The sequence below is a fragment of the Dermacentor albipictus genome, chromosome 4 (genome assembly GCF_038994185.2).
Source record: "Dermacentor albipictus isolate Rhodes 1998 colony chromosome 4, USDA_Dalb.pri_finalv2, whole genome shotgun sequence".
Lineage (NCBI taxonomy): Eukaryota > Metazoa > Arthropoda > Arachnida > Ixodida > Ixodidae > Dermacentor > Dermacentor albipictus.
Window position 1 is genome coordinate 65,460,610 of NC_091824.1, and position 23,442 is coordinate 65,484,051.

Below are 23,442 nucleotides of genomic sequence, written 5' to 3' on the forward strand. Positions count from 1 at the left end.
GACGACTACATTCCCACGGAAGTCGGCAATCACGCAAATGCCATTGGATTGAAGCCGTTTATATCAAATTTGCGATAGACCCGACAGCTGCATTTTCTCACTTCGAATATAAATATTCCATTAATGAGCGCGATCGTTAAGCGTATAACTTCACAGTCTAGAAAATTATGTTGATCCCACGCACTTTGAGAATCGATGTAAGCGAAGCTCTCTGTGCTGTTTGCTTTGATTGAGGATATTTAGCGGTGATGATGACTGCGAATGTTTCATTTATTCAGCGTTTGGTCCAATACGACAGTAGTGAGTTAATGGTAAACGTTACCCTGCGTGTACCACTACTCTTTGTCTGCGTAGTACACAGAACATACAGGGAGACGTGTTTGCTTGAGGCGTTGTAGTGCGCCATTGGTTATAACCTATGAAAATGTTGAGCCTTGTCATTACCTCACATGGCACATCGAATCGTGGCAGAAGTGTTGGCAGAATTATGGGGCTGTACGTGCCAAACCGTAATCGGATTATTAGGCATGGGGTAGCGGCAAACTACGGAAATTTGGACCACCTGGGTTTCTCTAATGGGCATCTATATCTAAGTGCACGGGTGTTTTCGCGTTTCGCCCCCATCTAAACACGGCCGCCGTGGCCGACATTCGATTCTGCGAACTACGACGCTCTTTACGCAGCACTTTCGTCTCATGCGCGGTTATGAACCGGAGTGAAGGGCAGGAGGGTAACACGCCTTCCCGAAATGAAACATTCGGAATAACCCTTTGTTCGGCGGTTGGACATATGTCATCATCATCATCATCATCATCATCATCATCATAGTCGTCGTCGTCATCATCATCATCATCATCATCATCAGCCTGGTTATGCCCACTGCAGGGCAAAGGCCTCTCCCATACTTCTCCAACTACCCCGGTCATGTACTAATTGTGGCCATGTTGTCCCCGCAAACTTCTTAATCTCATCCGCCCGCCTAACTTACTGCCGCCCTCTGCTACGCTTTCTTTCCCTTGGAATCCATTCCGTAACTCTTAATGACCATCGGTTATCTTCCCTCCTCATTACGTGTCCTGCCCATGCCCATTTCTTTTTCTTGATTTCAACTAAGATATCATTAACTCGCGTTTGTTCCCTCACCCGATCTGCTCTTTTCTTATCCCTTAACGTTACACCGATCATTCTTCTTTCCATAGCTCGTTGCGTCGTCCTCAATTTCAGCAGAACCCTTTTCGTAATCCTCCAGGTTTCTGCCCCGTACGTGAGTACTGGTAAGACACAGCTGTTATAAACTTTTCTCTTGAGGGATAATGGCAACCTGCTGTTCATGATCTGAGAATGCCTGCCAAACGCACCCCAGCCCATTCTTATTCTTCTGATTATTTCAGTCTCATGATCCGGATCCGCAGTCACAACCTGTCCTAAGTAGATGTATTCCCTTACCACTTCCAATGCCTCACTACCTATTGTAAACTGCTGCTCCCTTCCGAGTCTGTTAAACATTACTTTAGTTTTCCGCAGATTTATTTTTAGACCCACCCTTCGGCTTCGCCTCTCCAGGTCAGTGAGCATGCATTGCAGTTGGTCCCCTGAGTTACTAAGCAAGGCAATATCATCAGCGAATCGCAAGTTACTAAGGTATTCTCCATTAACTCTTATCCCCAATTCTTCCCAATCCAGGTCTCTGAATACTTCCTGTAGACACGCTGTGAATAGCATCGGAAGACATATGTCAAGGGCCCACAATACGAACAACCTTCAAGTCGGTATCAGCTTGCAAAGTGGCAGCTCAGAAGAAATGTTTTCAAGCGGATAGGCTTTTAATTATCATAAGAAAGATTTTATTGAAATTTCCTTCCCTGCGACGAGGTGAGAGCCCACTATAAGCATTCAAGTTTTCTTTATTCTTAAGACCTCCTGTTAATACAAGGTTGCTGTCCTTTACAACCTACTAAATTAATAAGTAAGTTATAAATAATAAATTAATGTATTAAATGTGTAAATGCGCACGCAAAGAAAAGTCCCAGTTCATTTCCCAGTATTGACTCTATGAAAATGTAGCACGTCTATACCGTCACGTTGTAGTGACGCGAAGAGCAAGGCAATTCCAAATGAGAGTCACGAATGTAACTCAATATAGGGCGAGCTTTCTCTGGAAGAAAAATTCAAAGCCCAATGATGCTTGCGCGCAAAGTAGTGCTTCCTCTGAATCTGATGTACGTACGGATGAAGGCATTGGCTCATCAGATTGGAATGCTCGCACATTGCAGCCAAATTCGGGCGCTCACATGTGATCGAGAATGTACGCCTGTATTCGCGTCACGTGCGCAATCTGATTAGATAACGCTGGCTATTGAATTCGTGACAACATCCTGGATATTAGAAATATCCAGAACACAGACATACACACACACGCACACGCACACACGCACGCGCGCAAGCACGCACACACACACGCGCGCACGCACGCACACACATGCACACACACGCACACGCACACACACACGCACACACACACGCACACACGCGCACACACACGCACACGCACACACACACACACACACACACACACACACACACGCACACACACACGCACACACACACGCACACACGCGCACACACACACGCACACACGCACACACACGCACACACGCACACACACACACACACACACACACACACACACACACACACACACACACACACTTTCGTCCGCATTCCTATTTACACAGCTCATGCATGCACGCACGCACGCACACGGAACTGCACGCAGGCACAAACGCGTGTATGATCGCACGCGCATACAAGCGCACGCAGTTTCGAATAGGAGGCACAAACATGCGCACACGCAAATGCAAGTACACACGCACGCACGCACGCACGCTCAAGGCGTGCGCACGCATATGCACTCTCTCTCCGTCCCTGCTGCTTCACAAGAACATGCACGTCTGACTGAATGAAACACAGACTGAAAGACACTCGCTCTGCAATTACCGTTTAAACTCCAGCTGTAATAAATCGCTCTGCGGTTTAAATTTGGCGCTTCTTCAAGTCAATCTGCCCTATGCTGAGAGGGTGCAAAACCATTTGCTCTTGTCGTGTGACACACCCGCCCATCCCTGACCGAAACACTGCTTTAACGCACTGGCAATGTTCCGACTAAGTGCCATAAATGCATATGTTAGAATGGACTACCTTCTCGACGCTGTCAGTTGGAAGTTGTTGATACTCAGCCGATATATTTACACATTTGCTAAAATTTTGCCCATTAAGTTGCGAATTTGCATTGCCGTGAAGTTCCACAGAGTGGTGAAGCTGCAATGTGCAGAATTCCTGAATATGTCTATGCTACGAGGCACGTTTCTTTTTGTTGTCTTTTTTTTTAACGTAACGCATAGCAATGTACATGCTTGTGGTTATGTTGTCCAAGGAATGGAATCTGATGAATAAAAGCGATCACATAACAAATGAACAACCCATCGCTACGTTTTAGGAAGTAAAAATAGAAAAGATAGCGCTTGAAGAGCGCTCCTGAAAAAACCAAAACAACATCTTCAGTTTTGTGTTTCGACCATCTGGTGGGAGACTGCCGAACTCAGTCCTACGTGCCGTCGAAAGATAAAATGTCACGCAGCACGCCAAGCAAGACACTGCCAAGCAGTGTCTTGCTTGGCAGTGTCCCCAACACTGCCAAGCAAGACGCGGAACGACAGGTGAGAGCGATTAAACGACTTGGCCACGGCTTCCAGCGATTCCGCAAGCGATACGAGCGGGTTTTTATAGATGCCACGTGAATTTACATGACTGTATTTCAAGAATTGCTTTTGGGAACAATGTTTTACCATGTCTAAAGAGTCGAGATAGGCATCAATCAAAAGCTCAGTTTCTGGACTACATATCCTGTAGCGGCTATTACGATAGCAGCCGTGGTTTTTATCGCAGCTACCATTTTTGTCTCAAAAACCGATTCAAAATTTTTGTCGTTTTCATAGGCTTCCAGTGCAGAATGTTTAACCGCTCTGGGAACAAGATTCTAGCTTTCCACAGCGGTGATCACTACATTTGTCTCGTGTGGATCGTCTTCTAGAACATGTCTGTCTGCTGCCCTTTTCAATTGCCCGTCCTGCTTGGACCAGATTGGTCTGCAGTATGTAATAAATAAATAAATAAATAAGTAAATAAATCTCGAAAAGTCCGCTCGTTTCATTGAAAACGCGCTAGCTTCATGCCTAGGCCTCTGGGGGCACTAGTTGGTACGTGTCCAGAAACGCTGGATATGATATGCACACTTTTCTGTTCTCTTCTTTTTCTCCGAGGCAATTTTCCTCTGTAATCAAGAAAATGAAAATAATAATAACAAAATAATAATAAGAATAGCCTCTGTATGTGATTGAGCCTTTTCTAAAGCGTGGAAGCGGTGCAGTGCCCGAGTTCTGCTGTTTCTGAAACCAAACCGCATTAGGACCGTCAAAATCTGCGAGTAATATGGGGACATCGCTAGACAATGTTTAGCTGCACTTCGATATGTAACGTCTTGCGATGCCGTCACTTTTACTGCAGCTGGTTACAGATGAAGACTACGTGCCCGGGTTGAGAGGTGCAGCTGTCGGCTTTAATGTCTACGCCTACTTTCTACGCGAGTACGACTCAAACCTGGACATCGCTAAGCTAGCCGGTCACATCGTGGTCACCGAAGGAAAGCGTACGTTTTTTTTTCTTGGTAAACCTGCGTTGCACGCTTGAGCAAGAGTGATTGAAAAAAGAAAACAGGAAGAACACACATGAATTTTCTGCAGAAAATATGAAACAACGATGTTTCTGAAAACCAACTGGTGACATCAGACGTCAGTAATAACATAATGCGGAGCAATATTAGCCACCAATTGCCGATGAGAGCGTACCGGAAAAAATTTGTACGTGTGGCCGACAAGCCGCGTATGCAATCAGCTGGTATCATCCCATACAGTTTGTATAGGGCTGGCAGTGTGTATATGGCGTCCTTCGTTTTTGTGTTTTATCTTTTTTTTTCTAAATTCGTGGAATAAAAATCGCGGGTTATTTTTTTAGCGATCAAAACCACTGATAAATCCAGGCTGCTGCCTGGCACGAAAATCGAAGAGATGTGGGTGGTTTTGTTGTACGGCAGCACAAAGTTATGAATATTTTGGTAAGTTTTAGAAACGATAAACTCAAATACTGGTCTCCTTTTGGACACAGACCTTGTATTTAAACAAGCGAAATTACTCACAAGAACACGTTATAGCAAAGAGAGCTGCTAGAAAATCTTGCGACAGGCTCATCTCTAGAAATTCTAGTTGTCAATGTCAAGCACTATTAATGCGTATTAAAGAAACGACATTAACAAAAACAAGAAATAGAGACCAGTTTGTCGATCCCTCTTTTACATTATTCTCTGGGCTTTTCTAACAAAGGAAATAACTGCAAGAAGTAGTCCAAAAGACCATGCTTTGTAGGAGGTGTAGTGCTACTCCTTACCTTACAAGAACTTGTTCATTTACGTTATTAGAATGAGCATTGGGAGCATTTCTGTGTCCATCCTACACCATGCAGTTGGGCGTTTCGTCCTTGTCTATTGTCCGTTTGAACTATTTCCGAATAAACGCTATTGCCACAAAGTTATTGTAATACCGACTAGATGAACCGGTCACCCTTCTTTGAAGGCAATGTTTAGTACGTAGTTTGGTAAACATGCTGAACAAAACGAGTTAGATGGAACACGGTTTTACTCGAAAATCTGGGCTTGCGGCATACACTAACGTCAGAAGCCAAGTATGGATAATACATTAGGATAATGTAAAAAAGATTGATCCCGATTATTTCTGCGACACTTATACACTGTCTTGTTTTTTTTATAGCGAAGGTTCCTTTGCGAACAATTTCCGACATTTTTGACATTGGATGCTGAGTGCTGCTGCTGACTTCCACATAGCTCATAGTTAAAAAATTACGTATCCGATGGTGGGATCAAACCTCGGTCCCCCAGCACAGCAGCCCGACGCTCTAAACGTTAGTCCGCGATCGCTTTTCTGCTCCCTTCATTACCATCTCAGCAACAATCGTACGCACGTTCAAAGCAGGTAACTTTGTGCTGAACAATAAGAAGACGTTATTTGGCCAGGCTGTACAAACTTCAAAGGCCTCCAAAGAGCCCATTCCTGACACCAAACCGTTAGGCTCACGAAATCACTCTGGCGTTGCCATCATGCGCTTTAGGGCATCGCGCGTGTACGTAAGGACTTTCAGTTGGGTATTGCCTCGCAGACCCTACGCGGGCATTCCTGACGTCCATGTGCGTTTTCCACATGCTACTTATGCACAAAAATACTCGCGCGCATACTTCTGTCGTGGCAACGCCAACTCTTTGAGCCGATCGCCGCTGTCAAGAATGGCGAGCCGCTGAGCAGGATTGCCACCTTGCCACCCGATTACGAAAAGGGGTGCAAGACGCGCACCTCTCCCTCTCTGTCGCTGCAGCTGCGAGGCGTTCAAAGAAGCGACCTTTGCGCTGGAATCCGCCGCCTTCCTCCAGCCCCTTCGACATTGTGACGGAACTGGTTCGGTGCGTGAACAATGATTCCGGAGTTCCCCAACGCGGAGCTGATTTGACACGCACGGACAAACTGCCGTGGGGACGACGTATTTTGGTGCGTCTCACGTTTTGGCGTGGCACGGAACAACGAGCGACCCTCGATCGGCGTCGGTAGTTCCCGGAACGGCACCCTGACAACGTCGTCGTCGGACATCAGAGCGCGGTTGCCTTTGTGTACGTAAACTGTTCTGCAGAGCAGCGGCGCGTTGGTGACGAGTAAACGAACAGTCGCCGCGTCGTAGGACCGGCGGATCGAGTGTATAAAAACTGTGGTTGTGCGAATGCTGAGAACACTTCTCTTGAGCAGTCATGTTAGACTGAGTCACTTCTCTCATGCAGTCCTGTTGGACTAATTCTCTTTTTCTCAAGCAGTCATGTTAGACTGATTTAGTTTCTGTAAATAAACCCTTTTTCCTCGTTCTCGATGAGAAGCAGTTCTTCACTTCATCAACGATCTCAGCGTAAATAAGTTGGACGACGGCATGGGCCAGCTACCTTCGAATTCATGCCGTACTCCAATCTTGGCAAAGGACCACGGACCATGGGATTGAGCCCCCAATCTTGACAACTGGCTGACAGCGGTGAGATGGACTTTGCGACATGGTGCTGTATCTGCGGTGAGTGCTTGGTTTTTGCTTTGACTCTCTAGGCTTCATTTTGGGGTTGTTCTGTTTAGAACAGTAGGGAAGCTAGATTGTTGTGTGTTAGCTAGGTTGTGTTTTCCTAGCTAGATTTAGAGAGCAGAATCAAGGCAGTAAAGCAGCAGTCATGGAATTAAGGACACTGCTGAGAGACGAGTTGTTGATTGTTGGTGAGGAACTGGGCCTAGATGTACGTAAGGAAATGCTAAAATCAGAATTATTGCATATCATTTCCGAACAGGCCAGTGAGGAAGAAGTTGAACTGGGGTTTGAACTTCTGAAGAAGAGAGAAGAACGAGAGAGAAAAGAAAGGGAGGAACGCGATAAGATCGTGAGTTAAGAAAAATGCAACTTGAACTTGAAAGAAAATGTTTGGAGTTGTCTCAAGGAAGTGAAGGCGCTCTGGGACGATCAAGTGAGGCAGAATCATACCGTATGGACAGGCTATTAAAGCCATTTGAGGTCGGGACCGACATAGGCTTGTTCCTAAGGAATTTTGAAAGGACTTGCGAAAAGATGAACTTCGGCCCGAGTACATGGCCACAGCGGTTGCTGTCTATGTTGCCGTGTGAGGCAGCGGAAGTAATCGCCAGACTGAGTGTGCAGGATGCATATGATTATGCAAAAGTTAAGGCTAGTCTCCTGAAGAAATACCGCCTTTCAGCCGAAGCTTTTCGGCAAAGGTTTAGGAGCACAGGCAAGAAAGATAGCGAGGGCTATCCGGAGTTTGCATATAGCTTAAAGGCCAACCTAGTCGAGTGGCTTAAAAGCGCGGAAGCGTACGACAGCAGAAACATGATCATTGAATGCATGTGTCTAGAGCAGTTTTACAAAACCATCCCCCAAGCTGTGAAACTGTGGGTGCAAGACAGAGGTAATGTAAACACTGTGGAAAGGGCGGCTGAATTAGCCGAAGAGTACGCAACCCGTAGAAAGTTGAACGCCGAGGAGGGAAACTGGGACGGTCGAAATGGACCGCGGAAACCATTTCCGTTCAAAAAGGGTGCGCAAACTAGACGATCCGAGCCTGTAGACATGGCGGAAAAGCCCGCAGAAAAGAGCGAGGAGAAACTTAACGGAGAAACCGCACAAAAAGAACAGAAAAGAAAATTCGAATCTGTTAGACCAATTCGCTGTTACAAATGCCACAAACTGGGACATATAGCTGTAAACTGCGAGAAGTCTAGCGTAGTTTTTTCCTACGTGGAAGAAAAAGATGAGAATATGGAAATTTTAAGTCCATATCTCCACGACCTGCAAGTTAATGGAAAACCATGCCGAGTGCTAAGAGACAGTGCCGCCACGCTGGACATTGTCCATCCGTCTTACGTGATGGTAGATGACTTCACCGGAGAAGTAGCATGGATAAAACAGGTTGTAGAAGAACACAGCGTGTGTCTGCCCATGGCCAAAGTCAAAATCAGTGGACCATTCGGGGAGCTAGAGACTGAGGCTGCAGTTTCCAAATTTTTGTCACTGCAGTATCCCTACATCTTTTCGAATCGTTCGAATCAGTTACTGCGTGACAGAGGGCTCAAACTGGGAGAGGGCATAGTACAGGCATTGACCAGAGGCCAAGCTCGTAAGATCGCGGCGCTTTCGGCTGAAAATGCTCAAGCTCCCCCAGCTGAAGCAGAAAAGGGGATAGCTTCAATACCCGAATCCGAGCTAGGCCCGAGGGACAAAAGAACAGTTGAGGAGAGCCTGCCAGTTGACCAGCTCAATGAGAGCGTAGCACTAGAGTGTCAGAGTTCTAGCCTGCAGGAAGAGCAAGCAGACGCGCTCACAAGCGAGACAGGGTCGTTATTATCACCGGCCTCAAAGAACTTTGATCAACTCTTACGCGTGGATAGAGAGTCACTGGCAGCTGAGCAAAAGAATGATGAGAGCTTAGCTAAATTACGTGACACAGCTAAAGAAGGCATTGCTAGGCGCAACATAACGATACATGAGAGAGGAGGATTGTTGTATCGGCATTACAGAGATCGAAAGGGTAGGATTTTAGATCAGTTAGTCATACCTACTAAGTATAGGGAGGACCTTTTGAGTCTTTGTCATGGAAATGGGTGGTCCGGCCACCTAGGCATAAACAAATCAAAGGAAAGATTGCTTATGGAATACTACTGGCCTGGCTGTTTCAAAGATGTAGAAAACTTTGTAAGATCATGCGACGCCTGCCAGCGTTCTGGTAAACCAGGAGAGACTTGGAAAGCTCCACTGAAGGTAGTGCCCTTAATAACAGAGCCTTTCAGACGACTTGTAATAGACACGGTAGGGCCTCTTCCAAAAACAAAATCAGGCTACAGGTACTTGTTTACCATGCTGTGTCCGGCTACCAAGTTTCCAGAAGCAATCCCTTTGAAAGAGCTCAGCTCCACCGAAGTAGTAGACGCGCTTTTGACAGTGTTTGCACGAGTTGGGTTTCCAGCCGAAATTCAGGCAGATCAAGGGTCAGTATTCACGAGCGCACTGACTTCCACATTCTTGCAAAAGTGCGGGGTAAAGTTAATACACAGTTCTGTCTATCACCCTCAGTCAAACAGTGTAGAGAGGTGGCATTCGGTGCTTAAGCGAGTTTTGCGTGCGCTCTGTTACGAGCACAAGGAGGACTGGGAGAACTGTCTGCCGGCAACTTTGTTTGCTTTGCGAACGGTTCCACATGAGGCGACAGGGTTCTCACCAGCAGAACTAGTGTATGGGAGGACACTCCGGTCTCCACTGAGAATGTTAAGAGAGATGTGGGAGGAAAGAGGGGAGAGTCCAACCGTGGTTGAATACGTGCTAAATTTACTGGAGCGGCTAAGCACAACCCAAGAACTAGTCGGAAAGAACATGGCACTAGCTCAAAAGAACGCCAAATTCTATTACGACAGGAATGCGAGGCTTCGTACGTTTAACGCCGGAGACCAGGTAATGATCCTCAAACCTTCAAGAAAGAACAAGCTTGAAGTTCACTGGGACGGGCCCGTTAAAGTGTTGCACAAACTTTCAGAAACTAACTATGCTTTGAGAATGCCCGGTCGCAGGAAGGAAGTGAGGATATATCACTGTAATTTGATGAAGCCGTATGTAGAGCGGAGCGGAGTCGTTAACTATACTGTCAAAGAGCCGGATGGCATTGGTACCAAGTTTAAGGAGTATAGGGCAACCTCCAACTCTGAAATCGGCCTAGAAGAAGTAGTAGAACACTCGGTAAGCTCGCATGCTCTAAGACCCGAGCAGCTAGATGAGCTAAAAGGGGTGTTGGGGGAATATCTCTAAGACCCGAGCAGCTAGATGAGCTAAAAGGGGTGTTGGGGGAATATCTCGACAGATTCAGCGATCGGCCGGGTAGAACCGAACTGATAACGCATGAAATTGAGCTGACCTCTACCGAACCAGTAAGATCAAAACCTTACAGGGTGTCTCCAAGACAGAGAGAGATTATGGAGGCAGAGATACAGCGCATGCTAGAGTTGGGAGTTATTGAGCCCGCTGAGAGTGACTACACGTCACCGCTAATACTCGTAGAAACCCCTAACAAGGACCCTCGTCCGTGTGTTGACTACAGGAAGTTAAATGCGATCACTAGGGATCAGCTGTACCCGATACCCAACATTGAGGAACGAATTGAAAGAGTTAGCGCTGCTAAATACATTTCAACTATAGATCTCGTGCGGGGGTACTGGCAAGTTCCCCTTTCAGAAAGTGCCAGCCGCTATGCCGCATTCATCTCGCCTGTAGGCACTTTTCGCCCTCTCGCACTCAGCTTCGGGCTGAAGAACGCGCCGTTTAGCTTCTCTAAGTTAATGGATATTGTCCTAAAAGACTTGCAGGAGTTCGCCTTACCTTATCTTGATGATGTAGCCATTTTTTCAGACAGCTGGGAACAACACGTATCGCACCTCAAACAGGTGTTCTCACGGTTGAGGGAAGCCGGCTTAACGATGAAAGCGGAAAAGTGTAGGTTTGGTTGTTCGCAGGTTACTTATCTGGGCCATGTTGTTGGTCAGGGCATGAGACGGCCGGCTGAGCTGAAAATAGCGACGATTGGAGATTTTTCTCAGCCGTGCACGAAAACGGACGTTCGTTCATTTTTGGGACTTGTGGGGTACTATCAACGGTACATTCCGAATTACTCGCAATTGGCAAGTCCATTAACAGACGCCCTCCGAAAGGGAGCACCGAGTAACGTACACTGGGATAAGGACAAAGAGAACGCTTTCCAAAGTTTGAAAACGCTATTGGTTTCTCGCCCTGTGCTTCGCGCGCCAGACTACACAAAGGAATTCATAGTTCAATGCGACGCAAGCGACAGAGGTATGGGCGTGGTACTTAGTCAGGTCGGCGACGATAACGAGGAGCATCCTATCCTCTACGCCAGCCGTAAACTAAATGTAAGAGAGGAAGCCTACAGCGCTTCAGAGAAGGAATGCGCTTGTTTGGTTTGGGCCGCCCAGAAGTTGTCGTGTTACTTGTACGGAGCGAAGTTCATCTTCGAGACCGACCACTGTCCTCTGACGTGGCTCAATCAAATGTCACACAAAAACGGCCGCTTGCTGCAATGGAGCCTCACTCTCCAAGAGTACAACTTCTCCGTTAGATATAAGAAGGGAAAGTTGCATAGCAATGCGGATGGTTTGAGCAGGCTAATTTGAATTCTGCGTTTGAGGGTCCCGCCTAAATTTTGGGGTTACTAGTGTTAGCTTTTCTTTAGGCGAAGAAAATCCCCTCTCATTCAGCAGAATTCCCTCCATTAATTGCTGAATTTGTCAGCAGGAATTTGCTTCAGAAATTGGCATAGTGAAATGTAGCATTTTTTTTGTTTCTGCACTTATGTTGTTGTTTTTTTGAAGCCTAGCGAGTCTAAAGTGATAGCCAATGCACGCCATCTCGGCGCAGAGCCGTGTTGTGGGGTTCATTTTGCAGTTGCCTGTCCTTGTTGGATGTTTTGGGGCGGTGACATCAATGCACAAGTGGTCGCTGCGAGCCAAGACATCAATCCCCCCCTGACCAGCAGCCGTTCTTTTCCTGCCTAGCGGTTGTCAGCGCTAGACAGTCGAGATTTTTCGGGCCATGGAGGCGCTGTCAAGAATGGCGAGCCGCTGAGCAGGATTGCCACCTTTCCACCCGATTACGAAAAGGGGTGCAAGACGCGCACCTCTCCCTCTCTGTCGCTGCAGCTGCGAAGCGTTCAAAGAAGCGACCTTTGCGCTGGAATCCGCCGCCTTCCTCCAGCCCCTTCGACATTGTGACGGAACTGGTTCGGTGCGTGAACAATGATTCCGGAGTTCCCCAACGCGGAGCTGATTTGACACGCACGGACAAACTGCCGTGGGGACGACGTATTTTGGTGCGTCTCACGTTTTGGCGTGGCACTTAACAACGAGCGACCCTCGATCGGCGTCGGTAGTTCCCGGAACGGCACCCTGACAACGTCGTCGTCGGACATCAGAGCGCGGTTGCCTTTGTGTACGTAAACTGTTCTGCAGAGCAGCGGCGCGTTGGTGACGAGTAAACGAACAGTCGCCGCGTCGTAGGACCGGCGGATCGAGTGTATAAAAACTGTGGTTGTGCGAATGCTGAGAACACTTCTCTTGAGCAGTCATGTTAGACTGAGTCACTTCTCTCATGCAGTCCTGTTGGACTAATTCTCTTTTTCTCAAGCAGTCATGTTAGACTGATTTAGTTTCTGTAAATAAACCCTTTTTCCTCGTTCTCGATGAGAAGCAGTTCTTCACTTCATCAACGATCTCAGCGTAAATAAGTTGGACGACGGCATGGGCCAGCTACCTTCGAATTCATGCCGTACTCCAATCTTGGCAAAGGACCACGGACCATGGGATTGAGCCCCCACTCCTGACACCGCATGCATCACACTGTGTAGCAGGGTGCGTGAGGACACACGCGCATGCGCGCGAGCAGATGCGAAGGGGCGGCGGTTGGACAGCTTGAGATTTGGATGATATGGTTTGGGCGAGGGCGTCCGCTTTCACCTTGCACTGACGTTGCAAAACAACAACAATGAAAAAAAGAAAACGGAGACTAACGCAGCTTTCTGCATTGCTTATGCATTTAAACGAAGCTTCGTTGAATGTAGATTTCAACGAGGTGCGTTGCATCAGCCGCAGTTCTTTTTTTTGTCATTTCATATCAGTGCTGACGTTGATCCACAAGCTGAAAAATGTGTCCAGCAAGGCGGCGATTACGTCCGTTGGCGAATTCGGCACGTTGACTGGAGGCGTCGTTTCCAAGGGTAAGCCAGTCGGTGATCGTCCACCTTGGGCAGAATAGGCGAACTTTCGACTTTAAACCCGAGCACGGCGTTGCGTGCGTGGATGGAGCCAACGCAACTGTTGAGAGCAACCAGGGAATCTGTATCACCACATGAAAAAAAAGAAAGAAAAAATACAGTAATTGCAATATTGCGACCTTCGCATGACAGAGAGTTCGTGATGAACGAAGTGAACTTGTGTCTTAACAGTGCAGAAGACATTTTTTACCCAGGTTGTTCCAGTGTCATTATTAAGTGAGAAATGTACTCCATATTCACGAATAATGCCAGGGCGAGATGAACAGAGAGGTCAGATGGACCCGATTTTATTTGTTGGTAATATTTTCTTTGCACACTGTATTATATGAAAGAAGTATGTTGCATTTGTGAAATATCGTAGACAAAGCATAAAAAAAGACGGAAATGTACTTTTCTTTAAATTTGAAGCTTTATAGAAAGGCCAACTATAACTGAAACGACCATGGTCATCCCTCCTCTAACTGAGTCTTCCGTACGAATTTTCAACGTCTCACCTTATTTAATACGTGCGCTTTTTCAGACGAGTGGCTAAGACTCATCGCGAAGTACACGGGTGACGTGTACGACAAATCCGACGCTCTATGGGTGCTGGGACACTCGACGGAGGTGGCCAAGCTGCTCGTGGCTAACGGGACCATCCGCCACGACGATGCGCGGCTAGTGCTGTCCTGGAGACTCGTTCGACAGCTTCTGCCACTTTCCAGCGGTGCCGTCATGGCCACTGTGCAAGGCCCAAAATTCGAGCGGGCCTGCCTCGTGACCGTGAGCGGGATCATGGAAGCGGCCGTCATGAGCAGCTACCTCCGCCGCTGTGAGTGTGTAAATGTCGACGTAGTGATGGACTAGTTGTTTTTTTATAATGGCTTCCAAGTGGGGCCGCACAACAGTGGACGGAAAGATAGGGAGACATCGAGACGATCACAGGGCGTACTGCGATCGTCTTGTGATGTCGGGATGCCTGCCTGTGTGTCTCGTTTTCTCTGGTGCTCTTTCCATTTTATACGAAAAACGCCAGTTTGCCGTGCGTTGGGTGCCCGTTAAAGACCTCTAGGTGATCAAAATCGATCCGGAGTCCCCACTACAGAATGCCTCATAATCGTATCTTCGTTTTGGCGCCTAAGATCTCAGATTATTTTTTTACATGCCTGAACGTTAACTAAAAGGCAGACTACATCAGTTGAAACGAGCAAGTACTTCTGCCAAATTTATATTCATTTGGCAGAGAAAAAGGGCTAATTACTACTGTGGAAAACAGAGGCCAAATTTTTTTCTAATTAAGAGCTGGAACGATAGGGACCGCACGTCAGTGCAATGTCGTGGGCTTCAGCGTATTTTCTAGCGTGTGGGTCCTTTTGGCGCAGCGAAGGTTTATTAGTTTGTTTCAATGCATCCTTTACAATGAAATATATCGCTCCTTTGCATGACGTAATGTGCATGACGTATTGGTGACCGACTCTGCACAGCATTTCGAACCGTGACGCAACGTTGAAACAACTGTTCGCTTCTCATGCGCTCTGTCCTACGTAAAGGCTAAGAAGTGACTGAGCTGCGTCGGATCGTTGAGCTAACACCTACCAGAAACGGTTGTTACCAGCACAGCTCTCCCGATTCCTCTGCATGTGATAAGAAAATGAGTCGCATTACTTTCCCTACATATCCTGTTTTCGGGATGATGAGGAACTCCTTGCGGAACACTAACGAACTCCTTGAGAAACTTTACCTGTGTTACACAATTCAGTGCGTAGACAGCCCTTTCTCCGTCTTCGCCGGACAGTCGCCAAATTAAAGCAGATGTCAATCTAGACATTGGCGGAAGAGAACACAAACATGCACCATCGAAGTCTCCGATGATGCGGGCTATTTGATGCACGCGAGCTATTCAAGGCAGAGGCAGATAACCCACTTCCAGGTTCGTGCCGTCTAACAGTTCCGTTCTTCTTTTCCCGGTAATCGGGAACCAACAAGCCTGTCAGTCAGTCTTTATCCCACAGGCAAGTATTCTGGTGGAGGGAAGCGACCCAGCTTCGCGATTAGATGAAAGTTTCGTTGAGTTTGCTGAGGCACTAGACTCTTAACATTGAGTGCTTTTTAATCCTTAGTCGCCGGTCACAGAAAAATTAATTTTATAAAAAAACCACATGCACGAGGTCATCAAACTTCAGTAGCCCATTTGTTATGGCAGAAAACAAAGCTGCAGGGCAGCCAAGTAAAATGCATGCGTAAGAGAGTAATAAGCCACTCTTTCTTTCTTCATTTGCAACAGTATTTCATTTGGAAATCAGTACCCTTTAGTGTTACCAAGGTGTGAAAATTTCGCCACCTAGGGGCCAACGACGCAAAGGAATTTTCCGTTTTCGTGTTCCAATACTCAATACACACAACCTCTCTTTACAAACATATAACTAAAATTTCTTTCTTTCCGGCATCCTGTTCATTGCACTGTTTTTTCCCTAGTCATGTGATGAACCAACCAGCCCAAATGCGTACGTTTGTGCATGCCATATTTTTTTTTTTTGCTGAGGAAGAGTGAAAGATGCTATTTCCAACATCCGAACACCTTGCAGTCCACGTTGAAGATTCCTCACTACGAAGTTATAGCTCTGTAGCACCGCTAAGTATTACTGAAACAGTCACTGAGCCACTCTACTAGTCATGCGCAGTCGTCTACTCAACAGAGTCGTTGAATTTTCAGTCGAAACGCGCTTTTGGTCGTGGTGGCCGAAATTTGCAGCTCTTCGTAAAGTTCTCGGTCAGTGAGCGGAGTCGCTTCTCCAGAAAACCTCGGCCCCGTGAACTTCTTGTACAGCACATTTCAAAAAGTACTGACATTACATTGTTGAGTAGTCAATTTGTTTTTGTGGTAATTGACCACCGGCAAATCTCAGAAGGTTCTAAATATTTTAACATAATAGCCTTTCTACAGCCTGTTTTGGCTTCGTTTCTACTGTGCCGTGGAGTCATGATGGTAGTGTGTGGTGACGTGGGAAGAGGTGAGGTGAGTCTGATATGCTGCTACTATTTGTGAGGGCTGGTCTAGCAGCATAGCAGATGAACGCGCGTACCGCAGCAAGTGTTAAAACCTCGTAATTCCCTGCGCCTACCAGGGCTTAAGATCTCCATTAGAGGGGGCCCTCACTGGGCGCCGAGAAATATAGTGCGCATATATATATGTATATATATATATATATATATATATATATATATATATATATATATATATATATATATATATATATATATATATAGCACACAATAACCAAGACGGCGTACGCAAGAACACATTCATTTTTTTTCTGTCAAACGTGTAACACGAGAAGCAAAGATATGGACTAGTATGAACTCAAAGCTAAGAAGTCTAGCTGCAACAAAGAACATTAGTTGCGTCATGGACGACATAAGGCACTACAGCAATATATTTTATGGTTTCGCACCTGCTTACTTACGAAAGTCGACAAAATGCATGCGTCTTTATTATATCATAGCACTCATAATTCATAACTAAACGAATGAAAACGAACTGGTAACCTAAAGAAGCCAAGGTGAACTTTCCCTCATTCACGAGCAGGTGGCTTCATGCTCAAATGTCTCATGAAACATTACGCTGCGCCAAGAATCTTAGCCGAACAAGGATGGTGACGGTCATGTGCAGTGCCTCGGAGAAATGCATGCAGCTATTAGACAATACCTGCTTTCCTGTTTTCAAGCGAAGAATGTATTGGCTCACAAGTTTCGGTGGTGGTCTGGTCACGCAAAAACCCAGTTTCCCCCAGAGCAGGGAAGCTGCGGGAAAGGTGCAGTTTGACGAGTTGACAGCTGCGCCGGAGCGTGATTTATCAGCGAGGATTCCAGGTGCTTAGGCGCGCGCATCACACCACGCGCAACCAGTCAGAGCCGTTTCGCTGAACCAGAGCCGTTTCACCTAACAGTTGACCTGCCGATGGCGGGAGGGCTGCACCCCCCCCCCCCCCCCCCCTCTGATCTCCCCTGAATTTAAGCACTCGGTCATACGGACTACATTCTGCGTCATGACGCCGCGTCACCGCAGAAACGAAACCGGGACTGGCTGTAGAAAGGCTATCATAATAAATTTGTTAGGATGGTGTGAAGCTCACCAGTAGTTTCTCTGTGGTTTAGACGTTGCGGACCTTCGTTTAACGTAACTAATGAGCACGCTAAAATAGGCCAAATCACGACACAGTGTTACCAGCGACGACGGCTCGGACAAAGGGGTGCTTGCAAAATAAAGTTGATGTCTCTCTTTCTAGCAGCTGCTTGAAGGAAAACTGAAAGTTGGGCGAGTCGGTAATTATTCGCGATAAGACTGCAGCGCGCGCAAGTTACATGCTTGCTTGTGAAAGTGCGCGCGGCAGCTTTACCGTGAACAACACTTTTCTTTAGCCGTAGCCTTCTCACCTTCGCAGTCGTCCTATCATCTGCACTCAAGGCGGCAACTTTGCTCGCTCTGAACATAATGCAAGTCCTGCGCGATAAGGTCCAACATGTGCCTTGGATGGAGGGCTGGATGCGGAGCTTGAGCATCAAAAAGGCCTCCAAAATGGGGCTCCTCATTGGCTACCCCAAGGATATCGACACCGTCCGTCATATGGAAGCATTTTTCGGTGAGCATTGTTTGAGAACGTTACGACGGCATAAGTAGGTAATCGTGCTACCGATTTACGAACCCAATAAAGCAACAGGAACGGCCTGCATTATGACCATGCCCAGCCCATTACGCTTCCGCAACTTTGCTGCATGTGCCACGTCTTCTTTTTCGCATCTCAGGTTCATTGTTCGTGGAAACAGAAATAAAGAACTCGCGTGAGCATATTAAAAATACGCATTGTTACTGAGAACAAGACTACTTATATTGTAAAGACTGCACATTCATGATGGTATTGCGCTTAGTGTTACACTGACGGAACTGATGAACGAACATAAGGAACAAAACGGGGCCGTACGTGGCGCAAATACGTACGTGTGCAAGGCGTGGATGTACGTGTGCCCCGTACGTCCACGATTTGTTCCTTACGGTGGTCCATTAGTCTGGTTAATGTAACACTGAGCGCAATACAATCAAGAACGTCCACCAACTAGCCCCGTTCATTGCTTTACTGAAAGACTGGGGGTGAAATTCTATAGCGAACATAAGTTAGTCTGGCTGTGCAGAATGTCCGGCGGGAAAGTTCCCGAGGGCAAATTGGCATGACATCTACGTAATCATACGTGACGAGTACAATTGATCGTTACATATAAAATAAACTTGACGGTTTCCCTAATACGGCAATGAAACGTTGTATGGTTGTATGGGCCAGTTAGTGGATATCAGCTTCAAGTAAAACTGCGGTGTGAAATTTGTTCAAGCTTGGTCAAGCATGGTCCAACTTGCCGCGTCTCCCGTTGTTCACGTTGTATTGCGCAGTTTTGCGCAAACTCTCTCATACTGCTCACATGCGTACGTAGTCACTTAGTGATCAATTTGCATACATGCATGTGCGCGTGTCATTTATAATGAGCGAAAAGGTATCTAGATATGGCTGTTCGTTTCTCCGATCAATCGCCTTGACTCTGCGCCACGCCGCGTCGAGTCTTTCACGTCTTTAGCATGCTTGGAAAAATGCAGAACTGACCGTGACAATGGCCACGTCGCGCTAAGCATTTCAAAGAGGTCTACCGCCCCAAAACCGACTTACATCAACGAAGTTTTAGCATCGGCCCTGGTAGCTTCTTGATAAGATGAAGTGAGCTATTCGCTTTTGTTTCATTTGTTTCTTATTTATTGAAGTGCTTTATTCGACTTAAACCCACCGCACTGACTCAGTGGTTTTGGCGTTTCGTTGCTGAGGACCAGATATTTCATTTTTATTAGAGAGTTTATATCTCCCTTTTACAGCCTTTACAAAGCAGAGTAAGGCTTGTCTTACCCTTGTCTGTATATATTTTCCTTCATTCATATTTATTTGCGTTAATTTGCTTTTGTATGTGAGGCGGTTTAGGAGGGGGTAGGCGACGCCTACCTTGGGCATTTACAATGCTTTCGCGAAAATACTTTATAAATGCAGGCAGCTTCTGCTTGTTCGCTAATGATCCACTTCGACTTCCATTTTTTTTTCTTTGTCACGCTGATTGGCAGATCCCTCTAGATAACGGCGGTGCACAAGCCTATGATGATGTGAGCTCGTTGGAAAGCACGGTCGTTGACGTGTATTCTCAATTGCAAAATACACACAGATCGCTAATGCCGTCAAACTCCAACCATAGTCGAGGCCGCTTTTCTTTCTGCGCAGCTGATTTTCCGGACGCCGGCGCGAATTTCTTCACCCCGTGGTTAGAGGCGCACCGACTGATGACGCAGCGCCTCTTCCGAAGCGACACGGTGAACATCTCGTCGAGTGTAGCCAACGCCTACTACAACAGGCTCCTGAACACGATGAATATCCAGGCCGGCGTCGTGCAGCCGCCGTTTTTCTTTGGCTTTGGGACGGCCGCGTTCAACTATGGAGGCCTCGGTCAAGTACGCAGTTGCACGGATGAAAGCGACCGAAACATAGAAGTCGGGATAGGCAGAGTTGGTGCTCATGAATACTTGCGCAGATAACGTCATTACGTGTCTATCGCTATGTAGCATTTTCAGATAACTGGCAGCAGAGCTGCGAATGACGTGTCTATAGCCTTGCCTTGAGCACCGACTTGCTTTTCATACCACGATGCAGCCGTGTTGTCGAAAGTAATAAACCGTAAAGTTAATCACTTTTACAGCGCAGCTGCATACGTGTAGCCCCCAATGCGTTTGTCGCATCCGTGGGCAAAAACTCAACCAATCACAGCGGGAGGTGCGCGCCGCGTGTGCAGCGTTGTTCCTCGCAGCAACACCAGATGGCGCTCGCCTCCGCGTATCCGCGGCAGGTGTGGCGCTAACCGTGCAATGGAAACGCAAAAATGCGCCAGAAATTTATCCTTCGCGCATAGCGTTCGCCGCAAGCGTTTCCCTGTAAAGATTACGGTTGCATAATCTGCAGTTGCCGTGAAGCGACAACTGTAGCACACGAAGCAAGGAGTGACGTACCTACATCGTATACCTTGCTGGTGAAGCAGCGCACTGACACGGACACAGTGAAGACACACACGAAAAGACGACACTCGCTGCAGTGCGCTGCTTCACCAGGAAGTTATGATGATTACTCACCAACTAGCCCAACTTTCCACATTACTGGACGTAACTACACTTTTATATGCAAAAGGAGAACCCGCTTAGCAACTGATTTCATTTGTGTTGAGATAGCGCCATGGAGAAGCTACGCATAGTTAGGACTTCCGAAGAGCAGCGCGAATACGATGAGCGACGAACCGAACAGCAACATTAGTATACATAACAGCGTCGTTCACAGGCTCGGAAGGACCCAGTTCAAGGCTATGCCACATTGGTATATTGTATCAGGTGATGCCACAGCTTCGCTGGCCAACCACTTTCACAGCGTGGATTGGAGCCCATTTTTTGTTACATAAAAGGCGGAATCTGTGGTTGCCGCACGAGTTTGTGGATGAAAAGTGGTGCCAGAATTTAACTTTCGTCCATCGTTTTTATTGTTATTTTGCCGTGTCAGGAACGCCTCTGGTTCTTTTCGACGTAAATCAGCAACACAGAACTAAGGGCGAAATTGCGTGCTGGCAGCAGTCATTGCCTAGCTAGGCGAGAATAGCGCAGACTGGTTAAGCCCCGCTGTTCTGATTGATGTGTATAGGCTACGTGTTCACTTTCGTATACAGGTGTAAAGGATACCGCGAAGAAGCCCTTTTTCACCTGCCGGGGTGACTTAAGGGCCGTTTATAGTCCGACGTAACGCACGCGCGCGCGCGCGCGCGCACACGCTACGTCACGTCGGCGAAAACGACACCTCTATAGTCGGGCGCACCGGCGCAGCTAACGTAACCGGCGGCTTCCAACGCGCCCCGACGGGCCCGGCGCCGATTTGGCTTCGGAGCCATTCGCGCGTCGAAGTCGGCGGAACTTTCGCACCACAATGCATTGCGCGCGAAGAAAAAGGCGCCAACACAACTCCGCAGACGGCTTTTGCGGACGGCGCGCGACTTGGCGAACCTTCTGCGCATGCTCTGAAGATAGCAGCCTACGGCGCGCGCGTTGAAGTATAGAGGGGATGGCATCTTGGCTGGCGCAGCGCAACCGACGTAGCGTGACTGACCGCGAACGACGCTCGCCCGCGCGCCGATAACGTCGGACTATAAACGAGCCTTTAAGGCCCGTTTATAGTCCGACGTTATCGGCGCGCGGGCGAGCGTCGTTCGCGGTCAGTCACGCTACGTCGGTTGCGCTGCGCCAGCCGAGATGCCATTCCCTCTATACTTCAACGCGCGCGCCGTAGGCTGCTATCTTCGGAGCATGCGCAGAAGGTTCGCCAAGTCGCGCGCCGTCCGCAAAAGCCGTCTGCGGAGTTGTGTTGGCGCCTTTTTCTTCGCGCGCAATGCATTGTGGTGCGAGAGTTCCGCCGACTTCGACGCGCGAATGGCTCCGGAGCCAAATCGGCGCCGGGCCCGTCGGGGCGCGTTGGAAGCCGCCGGTTACGTTAGCTGCGCCGGTGCGCCCGACTATAGAGGTGTCGTTTTCGCCGACGTGACGTAGCGTGCGCGCGCGCGCGCGCGCGCGTGCGTTACGTCGGACTATAAACGGCCCTTTAGTGGCCTTGGCGTTGCGCTGCTAAGCTCGCGGGCGCGGGATCGAATCTCGACCGTGGCGGCGGCATTTAGATAGGGCGAAATGCAAATAGGCCCGTGTGCCATGTATTGCGTGCATGTTAAAAAGGCCTAGGTGGTCGATATTATTCATGGGTCCACCGATACGTGTCGCCTCATAATCATATCCTGGTTCTGGCCGCTCAAACCCCGGAAAATAATTTCTTAATCTAGTTTTTGCAAAATCGGAAAAACTCGAGAAACATCGTAAAATATTCTAGCACAACGATAAAAAGTATTGCAAATGAAGGTCCAAGGGAGATGTTTCCGCCCGTTACTGCAAGGTCGTTGACATTTGCTAATAGCTCAGGTTTATCATCGATGGAAGAAAGTATCCGAGGATACCTAAGCCCTTCTTATGCGTTGTGAATGCGAAAGCGTTAATGCCCAATTGAACGCTCTCAAGCATTGCGCTGCGAGTAATGTACCATAGCTGCATGTGCCACCCGAGCGAGCAAGCAGCAGGAGCCTGTGGTGCCAACGCCGAATGCGAGCGAAGCGGCGATGCCCTCTCCCCTCGCGCAACACCTGGCTGGTGTACCCTTTCACCCGCCCTGCTCCGTCAAGGCGCGTTCGTGCCGTGTCGTCACAGCTAAAGAGAATTTAGGTGCCGTTTTGCTAATGCAGAAGCAAGGATGCTGGCTTTTTCGCTCAGTGAGCCACTTGACCCTTTCGCATCACAATTACTCTTTCAGCATTCTCAATTGTCGACCACATAAGCTTCTATTTTATAGGGAGAGTGGCATGCCACCATCCCGCTTGCAGCGCTTAGTCTTTTCTTCTTCCTCTTATCATCATCATGGTATTTTTTGTAGGCGCGTTGCTTGAAGTCTATTAAACTGTTCAGAAAGCGAAATTGCCGAACCAAGTACTACAATATGAGAAAAAAAATCACATCCGAATAATCAACATTTTCTCACTCCGGCTGTGGCGGCTGGGCAAATGTGATGCTACCTATTGAGCACAGAACAGTTCTTTAAATGAATATAAACATGGTGATACTTCACCACTAGCTACATTATCTTAACTGAGACAAAAATTGTATGTTGGCTGCACAATTGCGAGACATTCTTATGAAATGCGTGGGTTTTATTGAACAGACGTCAGCTGCTACATCCATTCGCTCAGGAGATGGGGCTTCTGTAAGACAA

At 47.6% G+C, this 23,442-nt stretch overlaps 1 protein-coding gene across 1 annotated transcript in view; it reads left to right on the forward strand.

Moving 5' to 3' along the window:
• LOC139059536 (neprilysin-1-like) overlaps positions 1 to 23,442 on the forward strand; it is a 49,188-nt gene that overhangs the window by 20,753 nt on the left and 4,993 nt on the right. Inside the window, exons 4-7 of the mRNA XM_070537958.1 lie at positions 4,564 to 4,705; positions 14,067 to 14,357; positions 17,968 to 18,165; positions 19,831 to 20,057. Coding sequence (XP_070394059.1) covers positions 4,564 to 4,705; positions 14,067 to 14,357; positions 17,968 to 18,165; positions 19,831 to 20,057 — 858 coding nt within the window. The remainder of the gene's footprint in view (positions 1 to 4,563; positions 4,706 to 14,066; positions 14,358 to 17,967; positions 18,166 to 19,830; positions 20,058 to 23,442) is intronic.